At 34.8% G+C, this 21967-nt stretch overlaps 1 protein-coding gene across 1 annotated transcript in view; it reads right to left on the bottom strand.

Annotated features, from left to right (window-relative positions):
- LOC110891423 overlaps positions 1 to 8356 on the bottom strand; it is a 38466-nt gene extending 30110 nt beyond the window's left edge. The window contains exons 1-2 of the mRNA XM_022139115.2: positions 8109 to 8356; positions 5628 to 6585 (exon numbers count right to left, since the gene is read on the bottom strand). Coding sequence (XP_021994807.1) covers positions 5628 to 6581 — 954 coding nt within the window. The 5' untranslated portion in view covers positions 6582 to 6585; positions 8109 to 8356. The remainder of the gene's footprint in view (positions 1 to 5627; positions 6586 to 8108) is intronic.
- Positions 8357 to 21967: the final 13611 nt, after the last annotated feature.

Raw genomic sequence — 21967 nt, 5'->3', positions numbered from 1 at the left:
AAAGGATCAATGGCGGCCAAAATTTTACAAGTTGGGATTATTGGAGGGAATTTTTAAAGTTGAGATTATTATCGGCCAACTGGTGAAACTTAGGATTATTAAAATCCAATAACCTTTTATATTTTTGTATCGTTATTTGTGTAGTTGTTGATTCCGGGGTAGTGGGGGATACAGAGAGTGTTCACTCTATGAGTCTGTGTTTATTTGATTATTGATTGTCTTCTTGTTGTTGTATTCAATACATGTTTTTTATGATGTATGTACATGGTCTAAGATCTGATATGTGCTGATAAGTGGGCTTGGGCTTGCTATTGCTGATAAAGATTGGAGTGGGCTTGTTGTTACTGATCTACATTGGTCCAGTTGTATAATACAAAGTATTATACTTAGGTATATGAAGACGCTATATAACTGAGAGAAATATCTCACCAAACATACCTCACTGCATTATTGTTCTCTCTCACTCAGTTTACTTTCTCTCTCTTCCAATTAGGCGATTAGGGTTTGATACGCATATTGTAGTCACAGATTCATCTTGAATCAGTGAAGTTGGTGTTTAGATCTTGTAATCATGTGAAGATCATCGTGTTAATGATCTTTAGGAGTAGTTGAGAGTTGGTTTGAGAGTGTTTCTTATTGTAATCTGTTCAGATTGTTCATTCAAGGGTTGAATAAATATCTTGGTTTGGGTTTATTTGTTTTCTTGAAAATCTGAGATTAGATCAATGTTTTGTAACAAAATTAAAGGGTTTTGAATTTTAATATGTTTAACTTTTTAATGTTTTATCCTAAAACGTTATTTTGGAAAAAAAATGCCCAACTAATGCTCTCGGGAATCAATCTCTAGAACATGTATCACCTCCGAAATTTATAACGAATAATATGGCAACACGTGTCCAATCAACTCTCAAATATGCCAAGTTAGTTGGATGAGAGGGACTATGTATGTAAAATTGTGGAAGATTGGATGTGGATGGGTCATTTGTGACAAAATGCCAAATTTTGGCGTCTGAAGGTTCCTTACGGACCACAAGACGTTTTGTTATAATTTTAGTTTCTGATAGTCACTTACGGACCGCAAGACTTATGTCTTAAGGACAGTAAGGAATTTGAAATAACTGTGGGCGCTGAAGGTCCTTACGGACCGTAAGCCACCACCCCTTTTGGTCCGTAAGGGGTGCAGCTGGCAGTATGTGAAGACTGGCATGGCAGCCTGCTGCCTTTGCCATATATCTCACGAATTGGCACTCTCTTCCTGCTTCTTCCACCTTAGTGGACACTAATCAACACTAGAGAATCCTTGTGAACACTTGGCATCATCTCATGATCTTAGTGCAATTATAAATAGAGGCCTCCATGAGCCTTTCAACTTGTACTTTCACATTTCTTTCTCTCTAATCTTCTTGGAATGCTTCTGATCTATAGAGGCCTCCTCTCTGGAGTTTAATCTCTGCCTTGAACACTTGTAAGTGTTCTCTCTTAGTCTTATTTTATTTACAGGCTAGATAATGGTCGAACGTCAAGCAAATTGACTTTTGCTTTGACTTTCGGTTATGACCATAATGGCCAAGCCAATGTTCGAATCGGATATGGCTACGTGATCGTAATAATGTAGGTGTTAATCCCCTATGAGGGAACCTTCTGAGATCACATTAAGTTGGTCAAGTGACGGGTCAAAGTTTTACTAAACAGTTTGAATTCTGCTTTGACTTTCGATTCTGACTCGTTTAAGCTAAGTTAGCTATTGATTTGAAGTTGTATTATGATCATATTACTGTATGGAATAACCCTCTGAGGTTATACTATTTGATCATATCATTTATCGGGTTTTTATGCAAGTCAATGTAATATGCCTAATTAATGACCAAAATGCCCTTTTTGTGCATAGAATGATTTTGAAACATAATAAACATATGAACTAAGTTTGAAACTGATATGTTACTACATTAAACATGTCTTGGCATGTTGGACTTGATATAGACCCATTCGATCACCCGATGCCGCCTATGCGCGTACGGTTGACTTATATAGCCTAGTTTATATAAGTTAGCCGAATCGAGTCAAAACCTTTCCAAATCAGTTCTAATCAGAATGTATTATTGTTTGACCCGTATTATACGAGTCATAGTACTCGTGAGGGTACAAACCACATTCTATCCGGCCTCCGCTTAATCTAGCGAACCGTACCGATTTTATTATAAGTTAACAAGTCCAAGTCATATGACTTGAACAAGACCTGTTAACATTCTAACGAATCATAGTTCCATCCATTCCAGACTAAGAGCCTCCAGTACATTGCACTTTTGTTAGTCATTTTGGTTAAACGGTTGTGCTTAATATATATATATATATATATATATATATATATATATATATATATATATATATATATATATATATATATATATCTTTGGATTGTATAGATAAAGCTCAGGTAAATACTCTTAATCTATTTTCCCTATACGGGCTTGGGATACGGTAAAAATTTTTACCGCTTGGTCGGGTATGGGATCAATGACCAATGTGTCCAAAATCCAAATAACTCGTTTTAATATGTAATGCTTGATAACTTAAACATTGGGGGTTAATGCGACCGTGTCCTAGATATCCACGACTCACTTAATTGCAAGTGGCCACGACTTAAGCGCGGGGTGTAGGCATACACCTGACAGACGCTAATGCTATGACAAAATATTTTTCTTACCCAATATGGGGATTAAAGTGGTGTGTTGGTTAATCATGTATCGGAGTTTAGTTCCGGGCCCCATGTGTATTGACAAACATGTAATACTAGTAATAATAGATATAGTTTATCCCAAGTTATTTATGAAAATTGATGTACCAAATGGTATAAAAATAGTTTTGAAAAGATTTTCAAAACGTGTCGGTTAATTGTGTTTACCAGTGAAAACTGATGTATTTTCAAAAGACTAAGCGCAGTTTAGCAAGTATGGAATAGGCTAGAGATGCTCGGTAATTGTATATTGGAATTTGCGACTCCAAGCAAAAAGCCTAGTAGTCTTTATGTAATCATTTTGTATTTCGATCCGCATGTGGATCTTTTATTACACTTTCGGTCTTTATATTATTTTGAACTTTCAGACATTTGTACTTTGTAATAATTATTTTATAATCCAAAGACTTCCGTTGTGCTAAATGTGAATATCTATATCAATCGGCACGCATAAACCCCAAGTCCGGGCCCATCGATAAATCAGGGTGTGACAGGTTGGTATCAGAGCCAACATTTGAGCGAATTACACACTAGCCTTTTGTGTCTAAGCTCAAATATCACATTAGCATATTCCTTAGAATTCTCCGAGTCTAGGCATTAATCTAAGGCCACTCATATCTATTTAGTTATATTATTGATTTTGATATTTAACAGGTAATTATGTCGCCAAGACAAAGAAGAATAGGAAAAGGTCCCACGCGGGAAGGACCATCACGGCAAATCAGGGTGTGACAGAACACAACCAACTTTTTCTTTCCTTTCACTTCCCTTCTTTTGTTTCATTAACAGTCGTACAACAGCGACTAACTCTAACTGACTAAGCGACCAGTAGTAGCATCAACCATTCCGTCTCAGCGGCTACAACACAGCGAGTCAGCAACATCGACCATTCGACTTCCAAGGTTATCCGGTATTCTTCTAAATCCTAAGTCTTAATATTAGGGAATAGGGATTATGTCAAATTGTTTTAGAGTTTATGTTTAATTGTTCACTAATGTCAAATTCTTCTATTATGTGGAAGCATTTGTGTCTTGTTCACTTGTAATTGTTCCTAATTTCATATTGTTCACATGTAATTTTAGGGTTTATGTGAAATTGACCGGAAAAACCACATTATAAACAACCTCTGATTAGTAATTTGTTTAAAAGAAAAACCCTAGAAAATGATGATATTGGAGGAACTTCAAGTCCAAATATTGCTATTAATAAGTCCAAATATTGCTATTAATGATATGCAAGAGAAAGATGATGTTGGTCTAAATATTCCTTCAGATTCAATTTCTTCAACACGAAATACAATCGATGTGAATGCTCTTCCTCGAATCCCTCTCATAGCCCGCCCATTGTTAGTTATCACCCTAGTTAAGTAGATGACATACAGAAGAGCATATCTTGTTAAAAAGATTGATCAACCATGAAGTCGCCAATTTAAATGGATAAACTATCCTAATGCTCGTAGATGTTTTAGTGTAAAATGGTATGATAGATATGATTGGTTAGAGTATAGCACTAAACAAGAAAAAGCATATTGCTTATGTAGTTACTTGTTTAATGAAAGTGTTGGTAATGAAGGTGGAAGAGATATTTTTGCTAGTGAAGGCTTTTGAAATTGGACAAAACAGGGTTCCTTAAAAGATCATGTTGGGTTACATAACACAGTTTTCATAATAAGGCATCGCAAAAATGTGACAATCTCTTGAACCAAAAGCGATCCTATGATGCGAATGATTTATTAAAGAATAAAAAGGGTGTCTTTTTAGTGAGGAGTATTTGAACAATGCTCTATTTTGTGCGGTTGAAAAAGAAACTTTTCATAAAGTAAAAGAAGACAACCAAATAGCTCGATTTCAAGCTTTTAAAATTCTCGAAGAGCAAAAATTTGTTAGGTATGTGTTTATCTTTTATTTATTTTTGTGTTTTTATTTTTGTTTTGTTTAGATTGCATGAAAGTATGGTAAATGTTTTTTAACATTGCCCCTGAAATTTTGGTTAGAATTCGCCATGGCTACAGAGGTCATTGACGTACACCGGTGACTACTAATGTCAGATCACATTCGTAGGAATAACATACATGCAGCCACCAGTCTTAGGTATGCGTTTCTCTTTTATTTATTTTTGTCTTTTTATTTTTGTTTTGTTTACATTGCATGAAAGTACGGTAAATGTTTTTTAACATTACCCCTGAAATTTTGGTTTGGATTCACCAAGGATACAGAGGTCATGACATACACCAGTGACTACTAATGTCGGATCACAGTCGTAGGAATAACATACATGCAGCCACCGGTCTAAGCTTTGCGACTAGAAGAAAAAAGTGAGTGATGTGAGTTAAACCAAATACCAGCAAAAGGGCCTCGCCGCGGAAGCCATGAAGTATGGTAATAAAAATAGTTGTTTCCAAAATAATTTGTAGGTGAAAGTATATGCATCTACGGTGTCTAGTAGAAACAAATTAAATCATTCAAATATGTTTAATAAAAGATAATGAACTGCTCGTTAATACGGTGTAATTTTTTTAAAAAATTATTATCGTGTGAAAAAGTTATAGTCGTTTGAAAATCAATGGGGTATTTGGTTGAATGATAGAAATATCCTTTTCTTATTTGTTTTCAATTATAATATCCATTTATTTACGAAATTATCACTAATAAAATTGTAGCCCTATCTTTAAGAATCTAAGGTCAGGATGGATTTTCACGTACACTTCCTACGTGAAATCCATCATCTACCATGCCCCCTACAAGGTATAATTAACAATATTTGTTATAATTAACGAGTATTATATGGTAATTTTTTTCTCAAAGTTCTATTATTTATAGTAAACAAATTTAAATGATAGGAAATAAAGTTAAAGAGGTAAAGACAAAAAAAAAAACAATAAAAAAGATCTTACAAAATTTTCAGGTCGCGGTTGAAACTTTAATGCTTTCTCTAATGCTTTCTCAAGTTCATCAACAATCATGAGTATATCTGGGCGGTGTGCTCGCTCTTTCTTTAAGCAAGAATATGCCATTTTTGAGTATTTTCTGAGTGATATTAGAGACATTTGATTCCTGGACATTTGATTCCTCAAAGCAGGATGGATTATATCATGTAATGTTTCGTTTTCATAGTGAGATTTGACCAATTGATTGAGAAACCTATTAGCCTCGTTTTTAACGTATGCTCTCCTCCCACACAATATTTCGAATAAAACGACACCGAATGCGTAGATATCTGACTTGCAGGTCACACCTTTAGTCTTTCCAATTTCTGGGTCCAAATACTCTATTGTGCCAATAGGTTCAGAAAGGACGACCTGATCCATTCGGTTAAGCGATTGTTTGATGGAAATTTCAAAACCAGATAACTTGGCTTCCCAGTTTTCATCTAATAAAATTGTGGAGCAGTTTACGTTACGATGTATAACACCATAACTGCGCCCTTTATCATAATAGAGGTAACTCAACGCACGAGCCACGCCAACACTTATCCTCAATCTTTGCGTCCATGTGAGATTTGGGCTGTTTAGATGCTCTTGGAGACTTCCGTTGGCCTCATACGTGGTTATGATGATCTTCTCATCTTTCTCATCGCAAAATCCAATGATAGAGATTAGATTTGTATGCTTGAGATCTGAAAGCGCTGAAATTTCCGTCCAGAACTCAACGTCTCCTTCACCATGCGTACGATCTAACCTCCTTGCAGCAATCTTTATCAACTTCCCGGACCGCTGGAGTTGTCCTTTGTATGCTGGTCCAAATCCACCACGACCAATGATGTTATCCTCATGAAAGTTATTGGTGGCGTTTAGTACGTCTTCAAGTGGAATTTGTAAGTGAGCAAACTTGGCGATTGTCGTTGTCATGTTTCTGTTTATCAAATAAATATTAAGTGCCAAATCAATGGGCCGGTTGCAAACGAATGAGAAGGTAACTTATACATACGAGCAACCACACAATATATGTTAATTTTGGAGTAAATTATTTTTTGACTCCTTGTATTTTAATGGTTTTAACTACCTAAGTTCAAAATCAAAAAGTTTAACGCTGCCGTGAGTCCCTAACCACTCATTTTATAACGTTTTGAGTCCAATTTATAACATGTGCACTTTTTATTTTGGACTCAAGTGGTTAAAAACACTAAAACACATGGACTCAAAACGTTATAAAATAAGCGGGACTCAGGACGGCGTTAAACTTTTTGATTTTGAAGTCAACTGGTTAAACCCACTAAAACACAAGTACTTAAAAAGTAATTTACTCTTAATTTTGAAGCAATTTGTTTTTAAAAAGGCTCAATCTATTCACACACCCATATTGCCTATTTGGACACCTTTTGTGTCCGAGACGCCTCATCTAGGCCTATACGGGGGCGTCTAGGCACTGAATTCAAGGAGGAACTAAGTGAGATGTCTGGCACAAAATTTAAGGGGTTTAGACGCCCCGTCTAGACCTAGACGACCCATCTAAAATAAATGGTCAATTACCATTTTACCCCTAAGTTGCCCCCAGTCTAGGCTTAATTCAAGGGTAATATGGTAATTTAAGGGGTCAAGACGCCTAGCATAGACCTAGACGACCCGCTTAAAATAAATGGTGAATTACCATTTTACCCATGAGTTGCCCCTAGTCTAAGCCTAATTCAGGGGTAATATGGTAATTAAGGGGTCTAGACGCCCCGTCTAAACCTAGATGACCCGTCTAGGCTTTCAAAATTACAATTATACCCCTGAATTAAGCCTAGACTAGGGGCAACTCAGGGGTAAAATGGTTTTTTGGACAACTATAGACGACCAATCTAGGCCTGTACGAGTCGTATATTTATATAAATTTTTTTTATCTATTTGTTTTATGTAAAAATCATAATAATTATACAAAAAAATCATAATAATTATACAAAAAAATCATATTAATTATACAAAAATCATTCTTCCATTTCACTGTCAATGAAATTAATACTCGGGTTTTTTTATTTTTTTGTTTTATGTACAAATCATATTATTTGATATTAATATGAGTTTTTTATAATTAATATTAGTGTTATTGATATTAAAAAGACAAAAAATAAAAACATACGGGGCGTCACGTCTAGACCCCTTAAATTTTGTGCCCGACACCCCACTCAGAGCCCCCTTGATTTCAGTGCCTAGACGCCCTGTATAGGTCTAGACGAGGCGTCTTGAAAGTGTGAAAATAGACACTTGGGTGTGTGAATATGTAGACCCAAACACTATAAAACATGATGTCCTCTTCTTTTTATTTCAAAAGTATTTTAACCGGGTTAGTTATCCCAGGTTCGCGTCTGGTTGATTTACCAAAACCACCTCAACAACATATTTTGTCATGTCAAACAGACAGGCTGGTTATAGTTAAAACGGGCTGAAGATTCAAACCTGGCAATGAGTAGAAATGGATATGAAAAGGAGCTGCTGCGACGACGGGTCTGAACAGAAGCAGCGGGCGGTGGCTGAAAGTGATCGTAGAGTGTTGGAGTGGAAACTAGAGGGAAAGGGATGGAGAGAAAAGGCAAAGTTGGTCAATTGAATCGCAGTGGAAATGAGGGTAAGTAGGACAATTGGAACGCATAGTATAGGAGTGTTGCAGGGAAAGGGTAGAGTAACTTCCTGCCTTTTTTTCTAGATTTAATTTTAATCGATTTTAAATTTTATGTTTTCCTTTTTTTATAAGTTGGATTTATTTTTAATAATTTTATATATTTTACTATTTTATTTTAAACAAGGTGGACCTGTCCGAAAAGAATAATGAATCCAGAGCTGTTGAAAATTGTCTTTTTCTTTAATTTTCTTTGTAGGTGAGTGTTACTTGTTTGGATAGAAGGAACCATCATAGCCATCTTTAGGCCACATCAGCCCCACTAAACCATTGCTCGTAATTGGGCAAATGTCGGGTCTCTGGGAGAAGTGGGTCAGTTTTGATGTAGCGGACATGGTATAAGTCCCCGGTGTCTCGTCTCTTCCTTTTTGTCTTGTTGTTTTTTGTTCTGTTTTTGTTTTTCTTCTAGTTCCTTGCTAGCCATATATATATATAGGGTGGGGTTCGGCTAGAAAGTCCAAATTTCCTAAAAAGTGTAAAAAGTCATAAAAACTCTAATTTCAGCCATAAAACACACCTAAAACCCACAAATAACAGAGTGAAAATTACTAAAACACCATATTCAAACCATAATAGTTCATAAAAACTTAAAACACACAATCGTAGAACTATGAATATAAAACACAACATGCTAATCAACATAAAACACAATAATATTTGTTATTCGATAATCAGAGCCTTATCATCCAAAACACAAAACACAACCCACATATATGATGTTTTATTAATCTTTATTTTGTTATTTGTGGGTTTTAGGTTTGTTTTATGGCTGAAATTAAAGTGTTTTATGACTTTCTACACTTTTTAGGAAATTTGGACTTTCTAGCCAACTCCTAGCCTATATATATATATATAGGAACGAGATCAGGAGAAAACGCTCAAAAGTGTGAGAACGGTGAGAATGCATCATGGCCCAATACGTGTCACGCGACATAGAGAAGGGCGGAGGGGCTTTTTTGTCCTTTCATATTCTTTTTTTTAAACGCGTGTCAAATCACCTTTCCATTTTTTGGCGTTTAACAAATACGCGGCGTTTTTATTGTTTTTATATCAGGATCATAGTAAATATTTTGGCGTTTTAACTAAGTATGGCTTTGATTTGTTGTGGCAAGTAGGACGCAGGCCTATAATGTAAAAAACATCAGTAATTTTGTTAATTTTGTTGATGAGTGTTGCATTATGTAGGATGCAGGCCTATAATGTGACAGACAATTATAACGTTTTGAAAAGATAAATAAATTGCAATTATCCATGTAGTGGCTTTTAATATAATAAATGTTTGGCAATAATGTTACTGTCTCTTCATTTTACTGTTTTGCAATTAGTGTTTCGTTCAATTTCATTGTCAATTAGTATTGCTTTTTCCAGTAATACTTTGTTTGGCGTTTTATATAGCAACATCGTGCTTTGCTAGCATCAGTTCTCACAGTTTTCACACTATCAGGCGTTTTGGTGTTTGTAGTTTTTGGCGTTTTATTTTTTTATTAGTAGAGAATTAGAGATAACAAACAATAGAAAATGAAACAAAATTAAAAATTATAATCTAATTTCCCATCTAAATCTTCACTGACATCAACCTCTTCTACTTTAACCTTTTTGGCGTTTTGAACCTGTTTTGAATACCTTATGTAGATACTTATTTTCCTACATAACGCCTGTCTTTAAAAGATGCTTATTTTTTGTGGCATCCTTTATTGTGGTTTGATATATACTTGTTTGGTGACGTGTTGAAGATCAACGCCTGCTCGAATGTATTGATCCCTTCATGCCATCCATATATCCATCAAGAACAAAGTGACATGATGACATATCAGTGTCATCGGTCTCTTTTTCATGAATATTTGTCCATCTCATTCAGCAAAAGCTTATAGAGATACCCACCTCAGAGAAGAATCCATTCAGTGAAACTTTATTCAGAACAATACTCAATATAGAAGAAACGAGGTTCCGCATCTGTGGCTTTTTTAACTATTTTTTGGCGTTTTAAAGTGAATGGTTTCTAGGAAACATGGCGTTGTTTTTGGTTTGTGATCAATTGATTGTGCAGAGACGTCTCTCTTATAGGATGTTTTTGACGCGTAGTTTAGGTGAGATTTTATTTATAATAAATGATATTAATAAAGTAGCCGTCTTTTCAGTTACTGTATGTATTTTTACTATTTTTGTTCATCTTTTTATGAATTTTTAGGGTCATAGACTTTCCATCTCCCAAGTTTGGCGATTTTTTAATGGCTTTAAGTAGTTTTTGGCATTTTTTTTCCATTTTTAGCTTTTAATAATACTTCTCCAAAATACTTTTATTATAGTTTGGAAGTTTTTGCCGTTTTACTGCATTATGGCGTTTCACAAGCATTATGACTGTTTGGCGCTTTATTGATATAATGTATTTTTTTATTCTAAGTTGAAAAATATATAACAAACAACAGAAAAAGAAAATTAAAAAAATAAAAATAGAAACAATTCATCTTCCAAATCTTCACTGTCATCAGTCTATTTCTTCTTTGAAACATGTTCACTGGCGGTTTGGCTTTGTCATGCTTGTGTTTTTGTGGCCGTTTGGAAAGACAAAATGACATGAGTTTTTTTTTTTTTTGAATATATATCTTCAAACCACTCATCAGTGTCATTCGTCTCTTCATGCCATTATAATATTAATCAATAACAAAACAAAAAAAATGACATAAGTCTGACACCAAAATATTTTTGTTTATGATTTGTCAATCTCATGCAGCAAAATGTTATTCGAGCCAGAGCACCTCAAGGAAGAATGCATTCTCCGAAACTTCGCGTAGAACAATATTGAATATACAAGAAACGATATTTGACATTTTTGGCATTTTACCGAGGAAATAGTGTATCTGGAAGAAACGCCGATTTTTTGGAATATTTGATGTTTGAGTGTTTTGGCATTTTCTAAGATAATTGGTATATAGTAAAATATGGCGTTTTGAATAGGTGTGTTTAATGTTTTGGGGATTTTGGTGTTTGTAATATGAATGGTATATAGTAGAAAATATGGCGTTTCAGGTTCGCGAGGGGGGGGGGAGTGTTTTTATGTCTGAGATGTTTTGTTTATATAGGGATGTGTTTTGGCCCGTAATGGCATTTTATTCATTAGTTTGGTGTTTTTGATATAGAAGTGTAAAGACCCTTTTACCCATATTGAAGCGCGTCCACTTAATAGAATTCGTGTTATTTACGAAAACGCCACCGCGCCAATCAAGTCTATAGATTGTTTTGATCGGACGATCCATAAGCGTTCTCACCGTTCTCACACTTTCCACCGTTTTCTCTAAATCTTGACCCTATATATATATATATATATATATATATATATATATATAGGGGATGGTTCAAATGAAAACCACTTTTATTGTGAAAATTCGAAAACTAACTAAAAAAAGCCTGAAAACCACACAAATTTTTTTTTTCAATTTTTTTATAAAAATCACAGGTTTTTTTATATAAACAAAAACTTTTTTTCAAAAAAAAAAAATTGTAGTACACATGTGTATGTAATAATACACATGTGTAGTATTTATTACACATGTGTACTACAAAAAATTTTTTTTTGACTTTTTTATATATATAAAATGACGAAAATTGGTATGCAAAAAAACAAAATTGGTATGTTTTTTTGGCTTTTTTAATTAGTTTTCGAGTTTTCACAATAACTAGTGGTTTTCATTTGAACCTTCCCATATATATATATATATATATATATATATATATAGGGAGAAGATCATGCGAGAACCACCTCTTATTGTGAGAACCGCGAGAACCAATGTGAACACACCAAAAATGCCTAAAAATAGCTAAAAATCACACAAATTTTTTTTTTTGAATTTTTTAATATTTTTTATAAAAAAATCGCTACTTTTCGAAGCCAAAAAAAAAAAATTTAATTTTTTTTTTAAAAAAAAAAAATTTTTTTTGGCTTCTAAAAGTAGCGATTTTAACATAAAAAATATTAAAAAATTCAAAAAAAAAATTAGCTTTTTTTTTTATTTTCTTAGATTTTTTTTAGATTTTTTTAGGCTTTTTGGGGGGTTTAGTTTTTAGCATTTTAGCTTGGGGGGGGGGGGGGGTTTAGGTTTTGGGGGGTGGGGGAGGGGGGTTTAGGTTTTTGGGGGGGGGAGGGGGAGGGGGTGGTGTTAGGTTTTTTTAGGTTTTTTTTAGCATTTAGCTTGGGGGGGGGGGGTTTAGGTTTTTTTTTTTGGGGGGAGGGTTAGGTTTTTTTTTGGGGGGGGGGGGTGGGGGGTTTAGGTTTTGGGGGGGGGGGTGGGGGTTAGGTTTTTTTAGGTTTTTTTAGCTATTTTAGGTTGTGTTCACATTAGTTCTCAAGGTTCTCACAATAAGGGTGGTTCTCGCATGAGCCCTCCCTATATATATATATATATATATAGGGGAAGGATCCACTAAAAAGTGGATTTTGTCTAAGTAGACTAAAAAAGATTGTGATGATTACATGTGGCAACCCTTTTAATTTTTAAAATACAACAAAAAAATCTAGTACAAAAAAATCGAGCACAAAAAATCTAGTACAAAAAAATATAGCACAAAAATGTAGTAAAAAAATATAGCACAAAAAAATCTAGTACAAAAAATATAGCACCAAAAAATTCAGCAAAAAAATATAGTACAAAAAATCCAGTACAAAAAATTGAGAAAAAATATTTAAGACAACAAAATTCAGCACAAAAAATTTAACACAAAAGTATAGTACAAAAATCTAGCACAAAAATCCAGCAAAAAAAATGTTATAAAACATATAAATATAACACATTTTAGTGGGTTTTTTTAGTGTTCATATTTTATATAGCAATATGGTATTCAAATTAAAAATAAAAAGACGTTTGATTTTATGGTGAAACTTTTATGAAAAAATAATGTCGTATAAAAAAGTTATGAACGTTTAAAAAATGGGGGTGAAATATGCATGTGCCTTTTATGTGGAGAGAGAAAAGTCTATAAATAGAATTTTCTCAAGATACCCTTGCACTCCCTTTTCTCCTACACTTTCTCTTAACCATTAATTTGAAAAATGAATGGTTAAGATTCATTCTCATCCTACTTAGGCAAAATAAATTTTTTATTTGATCTTATCTATATATATATATATATATATATATATACATAGGGAAAGGTTCATTTGAGAAGAAAATTAAATTAAGAAGAAAAAAGAACAAAGGGTACAAATGTAAAACATTAAATAGTTTTTCTCTAAACTCATTTATTATTATCTTTGATTAATTAATTAGTCATAAACAATATCATCCTCCACACTTAAAGTTTTGCTTAAACACATCAAAATTTATCCTACACGTTTTGAAATTTATCCTACACAGCTCGTAATTCATTCTACACACCTCGTAATTTATGCTACACTTTAAATTATATATTTTTTTTTTGAAGAATATGTTTTTTTTTTTTTGAAAATAAGTTACAAATTTAATGTAGTTAGCTATTAAAAAGGAAGACTACCAATTAATGATCCATCTAAGTTTACCAATATACCCTTACACTAATATTAAATGCAAAGATTAAATGAAATAAAATGAAGCATTGTTATTGGTTGAAATTTCTTCCTTTTTATTCTTACAAAAAATTTCTTCTCATTTGAACTCTCCACTACATATATATATATATATATATATATATATATATATATATATATATATATATATATATATATATATATATATATATATATATATATATATATATATATATATATACATAGAGAGAGAGAGAGAGAGGGAGCGGTTAACATACAAAAGCCCTTATCATACTTCACCTACGCGACAATCGTAACCATCAGATCAGGGCGGATAATCACGCATGGAACAGTTAATAACGCATGGATCAGTTTGTTTTGTGATAATCACGCATGTTATCTATATTAATCACGCATGTTGTGTTTTGGTCGCGTACGTTAACGTACGTTAAGCCGTGAAGTACATTATACTTTTCTCTATATATATATATATAATTGCGCTAAAATAAGAACCACCTCGAGTTGTAAGAACCGTGAGAACTTTTTGATCCGGGGCGAGGTGGACCAATTTTTTTTTTCATAAACGTAGATGCGTGTATTATAAACACATTTGTAAAAAAAATCAAAAAAAAATGTGGTGTGTGTAGTTTTGAGCACCACAAGTTTGTGTTTACGGGTACCGTAAATTTTCCGGTAAGATTTACAGTACCCGTAAACACAAACTTGTGGTGCTTAAAACTACACACACGACTTTTTTTTTTTTGAATTTTTTCTACAAATGTGTTTATAATACACGCATCTACGTTTATGAAAAAAAATTTGGTCCACCTCTCCCCGTAAGGTGTAGTTCTCACGGTTCTTACAACTCGATGTGGTTCTCATTTTAGCGGTCTCTCATATATATATATATATATATATATATATATATATATATATAGGTTTAGGTTCAAGAGTGAACACTAGTGTAGTTTAAGAACTGAGTGAACTAATCTTGGCCATACACATTTGTAGATCAATGGTTAAGAGTTGATGATGAAATACATTAGTGTATTTTATGATTTGTTGATAAAATCCTAGCCATACACTCATGTAAATCAATGGACAAGATTTGTTCACTCAGTTCGCAAATACACTAATGTTTACTCTAGAATCCCACCCTATATATATATATATATATATATATATATATATATATATATATATGTATATATATATATATATATATATATGTATGTATATATATATATATATATATATAGAGTCGTTCAAAAAAAAACATTGCTCGTAACTCTCAAAACCATTATTACCCTTTATATCAGTGTCGTGTCATCTCACTCTCATCTACTATCCAAATCTACCATCCTATATGTTATATGTTGTGATCATGAAACAAACCACCATCCTCATTTAAAAAAATAAAATTGTGTAAAATATATTTAACTAATTAAGAAAAGGGAGATGCATGATTTCCATGGTTTAATCCATGTGAACCATGATGGTTCCCTAAGATTGCGGGGTATGGGGGGGGGGGCTTGTGTTGACATGTGGCGGAGGTGGGCTCCACATGGTGTGGCTTGGCTGAGGTGACTTTTTTTGGCTGTGGGGTGGCGTGGCTTTTTTAAACTGAGCATGGCCAGCCCAACTAAAAATTTTATTTAATTAACCAGTCAATCCCAGCCATCCACATCATCTCCTCAACCCGTCACACACCAGGCTTCATAGCCACGCAAGCGGGGCAACGCCGCTACTCATGATGGCCCGGTGTGGCTAAAGCAGCGTTGCTTAGCTACCCGCGCCCCCAACCCAAGCCCACACCCCACAATCTATAAGGGATGGTATAGCACATCATCCATCATCATACATAGAAATCCATGACATCGCATAACTCTATACCTGTTAGACCATGCGTAGTCGTTAGATGAATAATATCCCCAACCTCGGGTGTTTTCTGTCATGTGGCAGTCCAGTCAGCATGGGGGCATTATTGGGCGTTATTGCAAAAGTGGCGTAGTGGGAATAATGCCCAATAACGCCCCTTCCAATCATTACACAATTTTTTTTTTAATTAAAAACTTAAAATACTTAATTAAATTAAAAAAAATACAATACTAGAAATAAAAAAACCGAAAAAAAGTAAAAAAAAAAATACATTGCAAAATTTCTGGTTTTATAAAAGATCCAAATCAGACATTTAATACAATCAAAGTGCAGGGACTGAAATACAAAATCACCTTCTTCTTGAAATATTAAAGGTTTGAAGTTTAAATCCTTTTTTAAATACAATCAAAGTGCAGGGACTAAAATGCAAAATCACCTTCTTCTTCACCCACAACAACCTGCAACTTAAACCTTCAAAAAAAACATTTGCAAAAATCTAATTGAAACTAATTTCTTTTGTATTTTTAATTAAAACTAATTATATACACATGGCAAGATCCTATTGGACAAACAAATGAAGTTTCGGCGTGTTTCAAATCACGCTAGGGGGGCTTTTTTGCTAAAAACGCCAAAAAACGCCGGCGGGGGTGGAGACCGGGCGTTTTGGAGCGTGTTTGAGGAGGGAAAACGCCAAAATGTTGACCACTACGGGTGGTCTTAGCCTTACATCATGGAAATGGGTACTCACAACCCCTCACCCATTCATAAACTAGTTTTTTTATAATTAAAATACATAAATCAAAGAGTCAAGTTTGTGCTCTTTAGCTCAATAAAAAAATTGAGGATGAACATGATTGCTATCTAGAATCCGGACGGTTTTGTTTGGTACCACACTACCACACACTATTTAGCTCAATAAAAAAATTGAGGATGAACATGATGGCTATCTAGAATCCAGACGGTTTTGTTTGGTACCACACACCATGCTACGGTGTTGACTCGGTACCCAACCTCCTTATCATCATTCCTATCTAGTCCAACATTATGAGATGCGATAGTGAGTAAATAATTATTTTTTTTTTTGAGATGGCAAAACTTCTATATAAATATATAAAAAACGGGACACAGTGGCGGATCTAGGATTCCGACCAAGCGGGAACGTTTTATAAATAAGCGGTAACGAAATCGAAAAAACGTCAAATTTTTCCAAAATTTACACTAAAAACGTTAAAAATTTTCCGACCAAGCGGTAGCGGAGGCTACCCCTTGTATAATGGTAGATCCGCCCCTGAGTCGGGACAGCAAGTAAATGGAACCCGACAATTTAATGGCTAGTAGTGATGGTTGGGTTGATTTAGTAGATGGTGGTTGAAAACTATTTATGATAATTGTGTTGGTTGATGTTTTTTTTTTTTCCAATATACGTTGTATGTAGAAAGAAATTGTGAACGGTTTTTTTTAGATAATATTTTATATATTAGTTGATTTGTCGATTATTCCTTAGTAGTTTGTGCTTTTTAGCTCTTTAAAAAATCTAAATACTAAATGTTGTTTAATTTTGTTTTTACGAACACTCCGATATAAACTATGAACCTTGTCTGTTTAGGGGCTTTGGCACATACTTGTATCGGATGGAAATTTTCACCATGGTTGCAAAAATCGCGACTAGCCGACGATTAATCGCTGACTAGTCGCTAGTCGCCCATCAACTGAGTAATTTTCAGCTAATCAGTAAAAAAATCGCTAGTCGGCCTAGTCGGCCCTAATCGCGACTAGTCGGTCGGGAAAAATCGGGAAAAAACAAAAAAAAATCAGAAAAAATCGGAAAAAAATCAGAAAAAATCGGAAAAAACACATATTCCAGCCAAAACCTACCAGATTCTGGTCAAAACTTGTCCACTTAAAAAATTACGTATAAAAATATATGTATATATGTATAAAAACTTAAAATTATACATAAAAAGTCCGATCCGATTAATCCCGAGTAATCCCGAGTAGTCGCTAGTCCCTACCTCACCGACCCGCTAGCGACTAGCGAGTTCTCCAACCTTGATTTTCACACTTCAACTATGATGATGATGATGATAAGTAGATATTAAGGGGGTATTTGGTGTTGCGTTTTCAAAAAAAAAATTATGCGTTTTCAAAATAGATTTTGCGTTTTTAAAACTGCGTTTTGAAAAAGCATGTAGGTACATGCTTCTCCAAAACTGCATTTTGGAGACAGATAATTACTTTTTTATCCAAAACTTTTTTAGATTATTTATGTTTTACAAACGCAATAATCAAATAATCACTTCAAAACGTAATCGCAAACACCCTCTAAATTTATTTTTTGTATTGTTTGCGTTAATTAGTTATAGAGTTTAACCAGAGTAAACTGCAATTTGCGTGTTGTAGTATATGCCAAATTGCTCCTCAATCCTCTCCCTAGATCTCTAAAACTTGTAATTTCCTTCTTTAGTTCCATTAATTTCTGTTAATTAAGATTTTTTGAGAAACGGGAGAAAATTATGATTAGTACTGGTAAAGGAGTAGATGATATCAAAATATCTATGGTAGGTATTTATTCAATCGATCCAGTTCTGGTCCAATTTCATTCGCCTCTAGGGTTCTGCTTTTTCCTTTTCTGTCCGTCGGTCACATACTAGTTCTGTCTGACTTTGATCCGGTCCTTTATTGCTTAGTAGGTCTGTTATCGATCACGGCTATCTTGATAGTTTAGTTAGATCGTTACGAATCCTATTAACCTCTTAAAGCGCCGTGATTCCAGCAGACAGTTATTTAGGCTGTACTTGGGAAGTTTTTCACATGCAGAAAGGGCGGAGATCGGCAAATGCTCCAAGATTTGAAGAAAGACAAGAGGAACCTTGGCGGGTGGCTAAATACAAAGGAAAACGACTAATTGATGAACATAAGAAATACAACAGGAAACCAGTGAAGGAGATGACTTTCTTCATCGGAAATCTACCGGATGATTGTTCTAGCTATTTACTATGGGATACTTTCTACGGTTTCGGATCAATGACAGATGCATACGTTCCAAGGAAAAGAGACAAGAAAGGCAATACGTTTGGATTCATAAGATTTCGAAGATGTAAGAGATGTTTTGGGATTGGCTGCCGATCTCGGTACGGTTAGAATCGACCAAAAAAAATTATTTGTAAGACCGGCCAAGTTTGTTAAGGAAGTAGTTAAGAACAAGCACAAATACCCTCCGGCGAATCCGGGGCAGAATAACTTGAATAGACAGGGGGTGGACAATGGGAAAACAGCCAATACTAATGTAGGAACGTATCATGCAACGAATGGTAGGACTTACGCTGAGGTGATTACTGGTATTACACATGCTTCTGTGCCGGAAAAAATTGTTAACATATCAGTAGTAGAAAGCGAATTATCGAAAAGGTGGAGAAACAAATCATTGGTAGCGGAACTAAAGAACCCTTACGATCTCAAACGGATTGAGCAGTTACTTGATGAAGATGGTTTGAGAGGTTTCAAAACACAATACATTGGTGGTTTAAGGTTACTATTGACATTTGAAAACCAAAACGAAGCATCGAACTTCCTAGAATTTAAAAAAGAAAATTGGGAGAATTGGTTTCAAGTCCTTCACGTGTGGGATGCGAGACATCTACCGTTTCAACGCCTGGCAAAAGTATCCATAAGAGGAGTTCCACTGCAATTCTGGGGTCCTAGAATCTTTGACCAGATTGGTGGTTTGATAGGTAAGGTGGTGTTACCGTCCACGGCAAATGATGATGACAACGACCTATCGGTTAGTACAGTGGGGATCATCACGAACAACGTCGCTCGTATCAATAGTAAACTAACCATCGCGTGGCATGGACTACCACATGAAATTTTGATCACAGAAGACATTATCGCAGGTTGTCCTTTATTTCCGATAAAGTCCGGTGATCGGAAAGAACCAGAAAAAATGGGAGAATATGATCAGTCAAGTTCATCAAACCATTCCATGGAAACTGGAGGGTCTAACTCAAAAAATGGGAACATTGGAAAGAATACAGAAGTTGGAAAGGTGGCATCAGTTTTGATTAACGATATTCTAGAAAAGAGAATCTATGAAGGTGGTGGCAATAATGATGTCTCAAAACCTAGGGATAATGAAAATTCTGGTTCAGAGAATGGTGGGACTATAAAAATCAAGATTATGTGGGCCCACAAGAATAGGACCCTTACATGACCCCACCTCCGCCCCTTAAATCAAAACCAATAAACGATTTGGGCCTTTTTTCAAACCTGGCCTAGATGGACTGTTTAATGACAATGAAGTGGTATGTGATTCAACAGGCCTTGAGCCCAGTAAGTCTCCCATTTCCAATTCGGTGAATAATGTGGCAGCAAGCTCCTCTCCAGATGTCACGGCCCCCGACCCGGTTTGACCCGTTTCCGGAGCCGCGGGACAGAAACCCCGTGATATTTGTTTAATTGAGTTTAGCAGCGGAAATTTTTAATATCAGGATCGTTGTAAAGCTAAAACTTTCCCCGATTATTTGTATTTCACAATTCGGGATAAAACCCCGATAATTTACAATACATAAGCTTAGTGATAAATCCTTATTTCAAAACATCTTTCTTTATTTTATACTGAGCCACTATTTTAAGCTTGAAATGCTCCTCAGCACTTTTCCTGATTTACAGCAGATTACCTGAAACATGTTTGAAAAAGATTTTGTCAGCGGGAAATACTGAGTGAATTATTCTAGTTACTGAAAATGACACATTTTATGATTATTCACAGTGTTAAGATCTTTTACGCATGTTTCTGATATCAACCAACTACCCACAGTATTTGTCACTCGACCGGATCTGTGACAGTGGTCATATCACCATTGGCTGCCCCAATGAATGACGTAAATCAATTAAATTAGGTTCGCCCACCTAAAATGATTTAAACCGTAGTAATGTGCACAATACCCCACATACTGGCTGTAATTTGGTGATTACATCAACTTAATCACTGGTATTATAATCTCGGAAAAATGAATTTGGAGTATTGTAAAATAGTTAACACTCACAAACGGTGAGAAAAGAGTTTAGAAAAGAAGAATAACTCACATTGCAGATTTACTACGGATAGAATAGGATTTTAGCCCTGTTAACCTAATTTCACAATAATGCACACAAAACAGGGTTAGTGATCAATACAGCAGTTACGATAACTTACGAGATCAAATTCTCACAATGAATGACAAAGTGCAATACTTCAACTCGTTTATCAAAATGACAAACGACAAAGTATAATACTTCAACTCATTTATCGAATTATCGACAAACGACAAAGTATAATGCTTCAATTCATTTATCGAATTATCGACAAACGACAAAGCATAACCCAATGTGGGCGGCACTTAGACATTCTTTGGATATATTGATCCCGGAAACTGAATCGTAATAGCGATCGAGTAATTACCCTGTTCCGCGGAAGCACCTCGATAACAGTGTGTGTATAGTTGTAGTATAATTGTGATAATTCGTTGTACAGAAAGCGTTTGAACGACGTTTTAACTTCCAATTTCAAGTCCCAAGGCCCTCTATTTATACTGAAAATTGGCTTCTCCCGCGTGTCGCGGCAGAATTCGGGGAACCTCCCGCGTATCGCCTGAGATGCCAATTTAGGGTAGGGTAGGTTTCGTGTCCAGTAGCTTGGGTGAGTTAACAGTTTTATAAAATTCAATTCAGACAACGTATAATAAGGATAATTTTGATTAGGGTTTAACCCCCCCTGAGTTTTAGGGGCCCTGATCCTGATTCCGATTGTTTCGAAAATTTTAGGGTTAGTGCAGAATTACTTGGGTGTCTCAATTAGGGTTTCCTTATTGACTAATTATCATTCTAATTATTAATTTTAATGAGAGTTGTTACATCCTCCCCACCTTAGGAAAAATCTCGTCCTCGAGATTCACTGGAATAGATGAGGATATTTGCGCTTCATTTCTGACTCTAATTCCCAAGTGTATTCCGGTCCTCTCTTGGAATTCCATTTGACTTTTACCAATACAAGTCGCTTGTGTTTGAGAAACTTGATTTTCCGGTCTTCTATTTGTAAAGGTTTTTCTATGAATTTCAGTTTCTCATTTACCTCTATGTCTTGAATGGGTACTATCAGAGATTCATCTGATAAACATTTCTTAAGGTTGGATACATGAAATACATCATGTACTCCAGCTAGTTCTTCTGGTAGCTGTAAGCGGTAAGCAACTGGTCCGATTCGTTGAATCACTGCAAATGGTCCAA

The sequence above is a fragment of the Helianthus annuus genome, chromosome 11 (genome assembly GCF_002127325.2).
Source record: "Helianthus annuus cultivar XRQ/B chromosome 11, HanXRQr2.0-SUNRISE, whole genome shotgun sequence".
NCBI lineage: Eukaryota > Viridiplantae > Streptophyta > Magnoliopsida > Asterales > Asteraceae > Helianthus > Helianthus annuus.
This window is presented reverse-complemented; position numbering and strand designations above follow the sequence as displayed.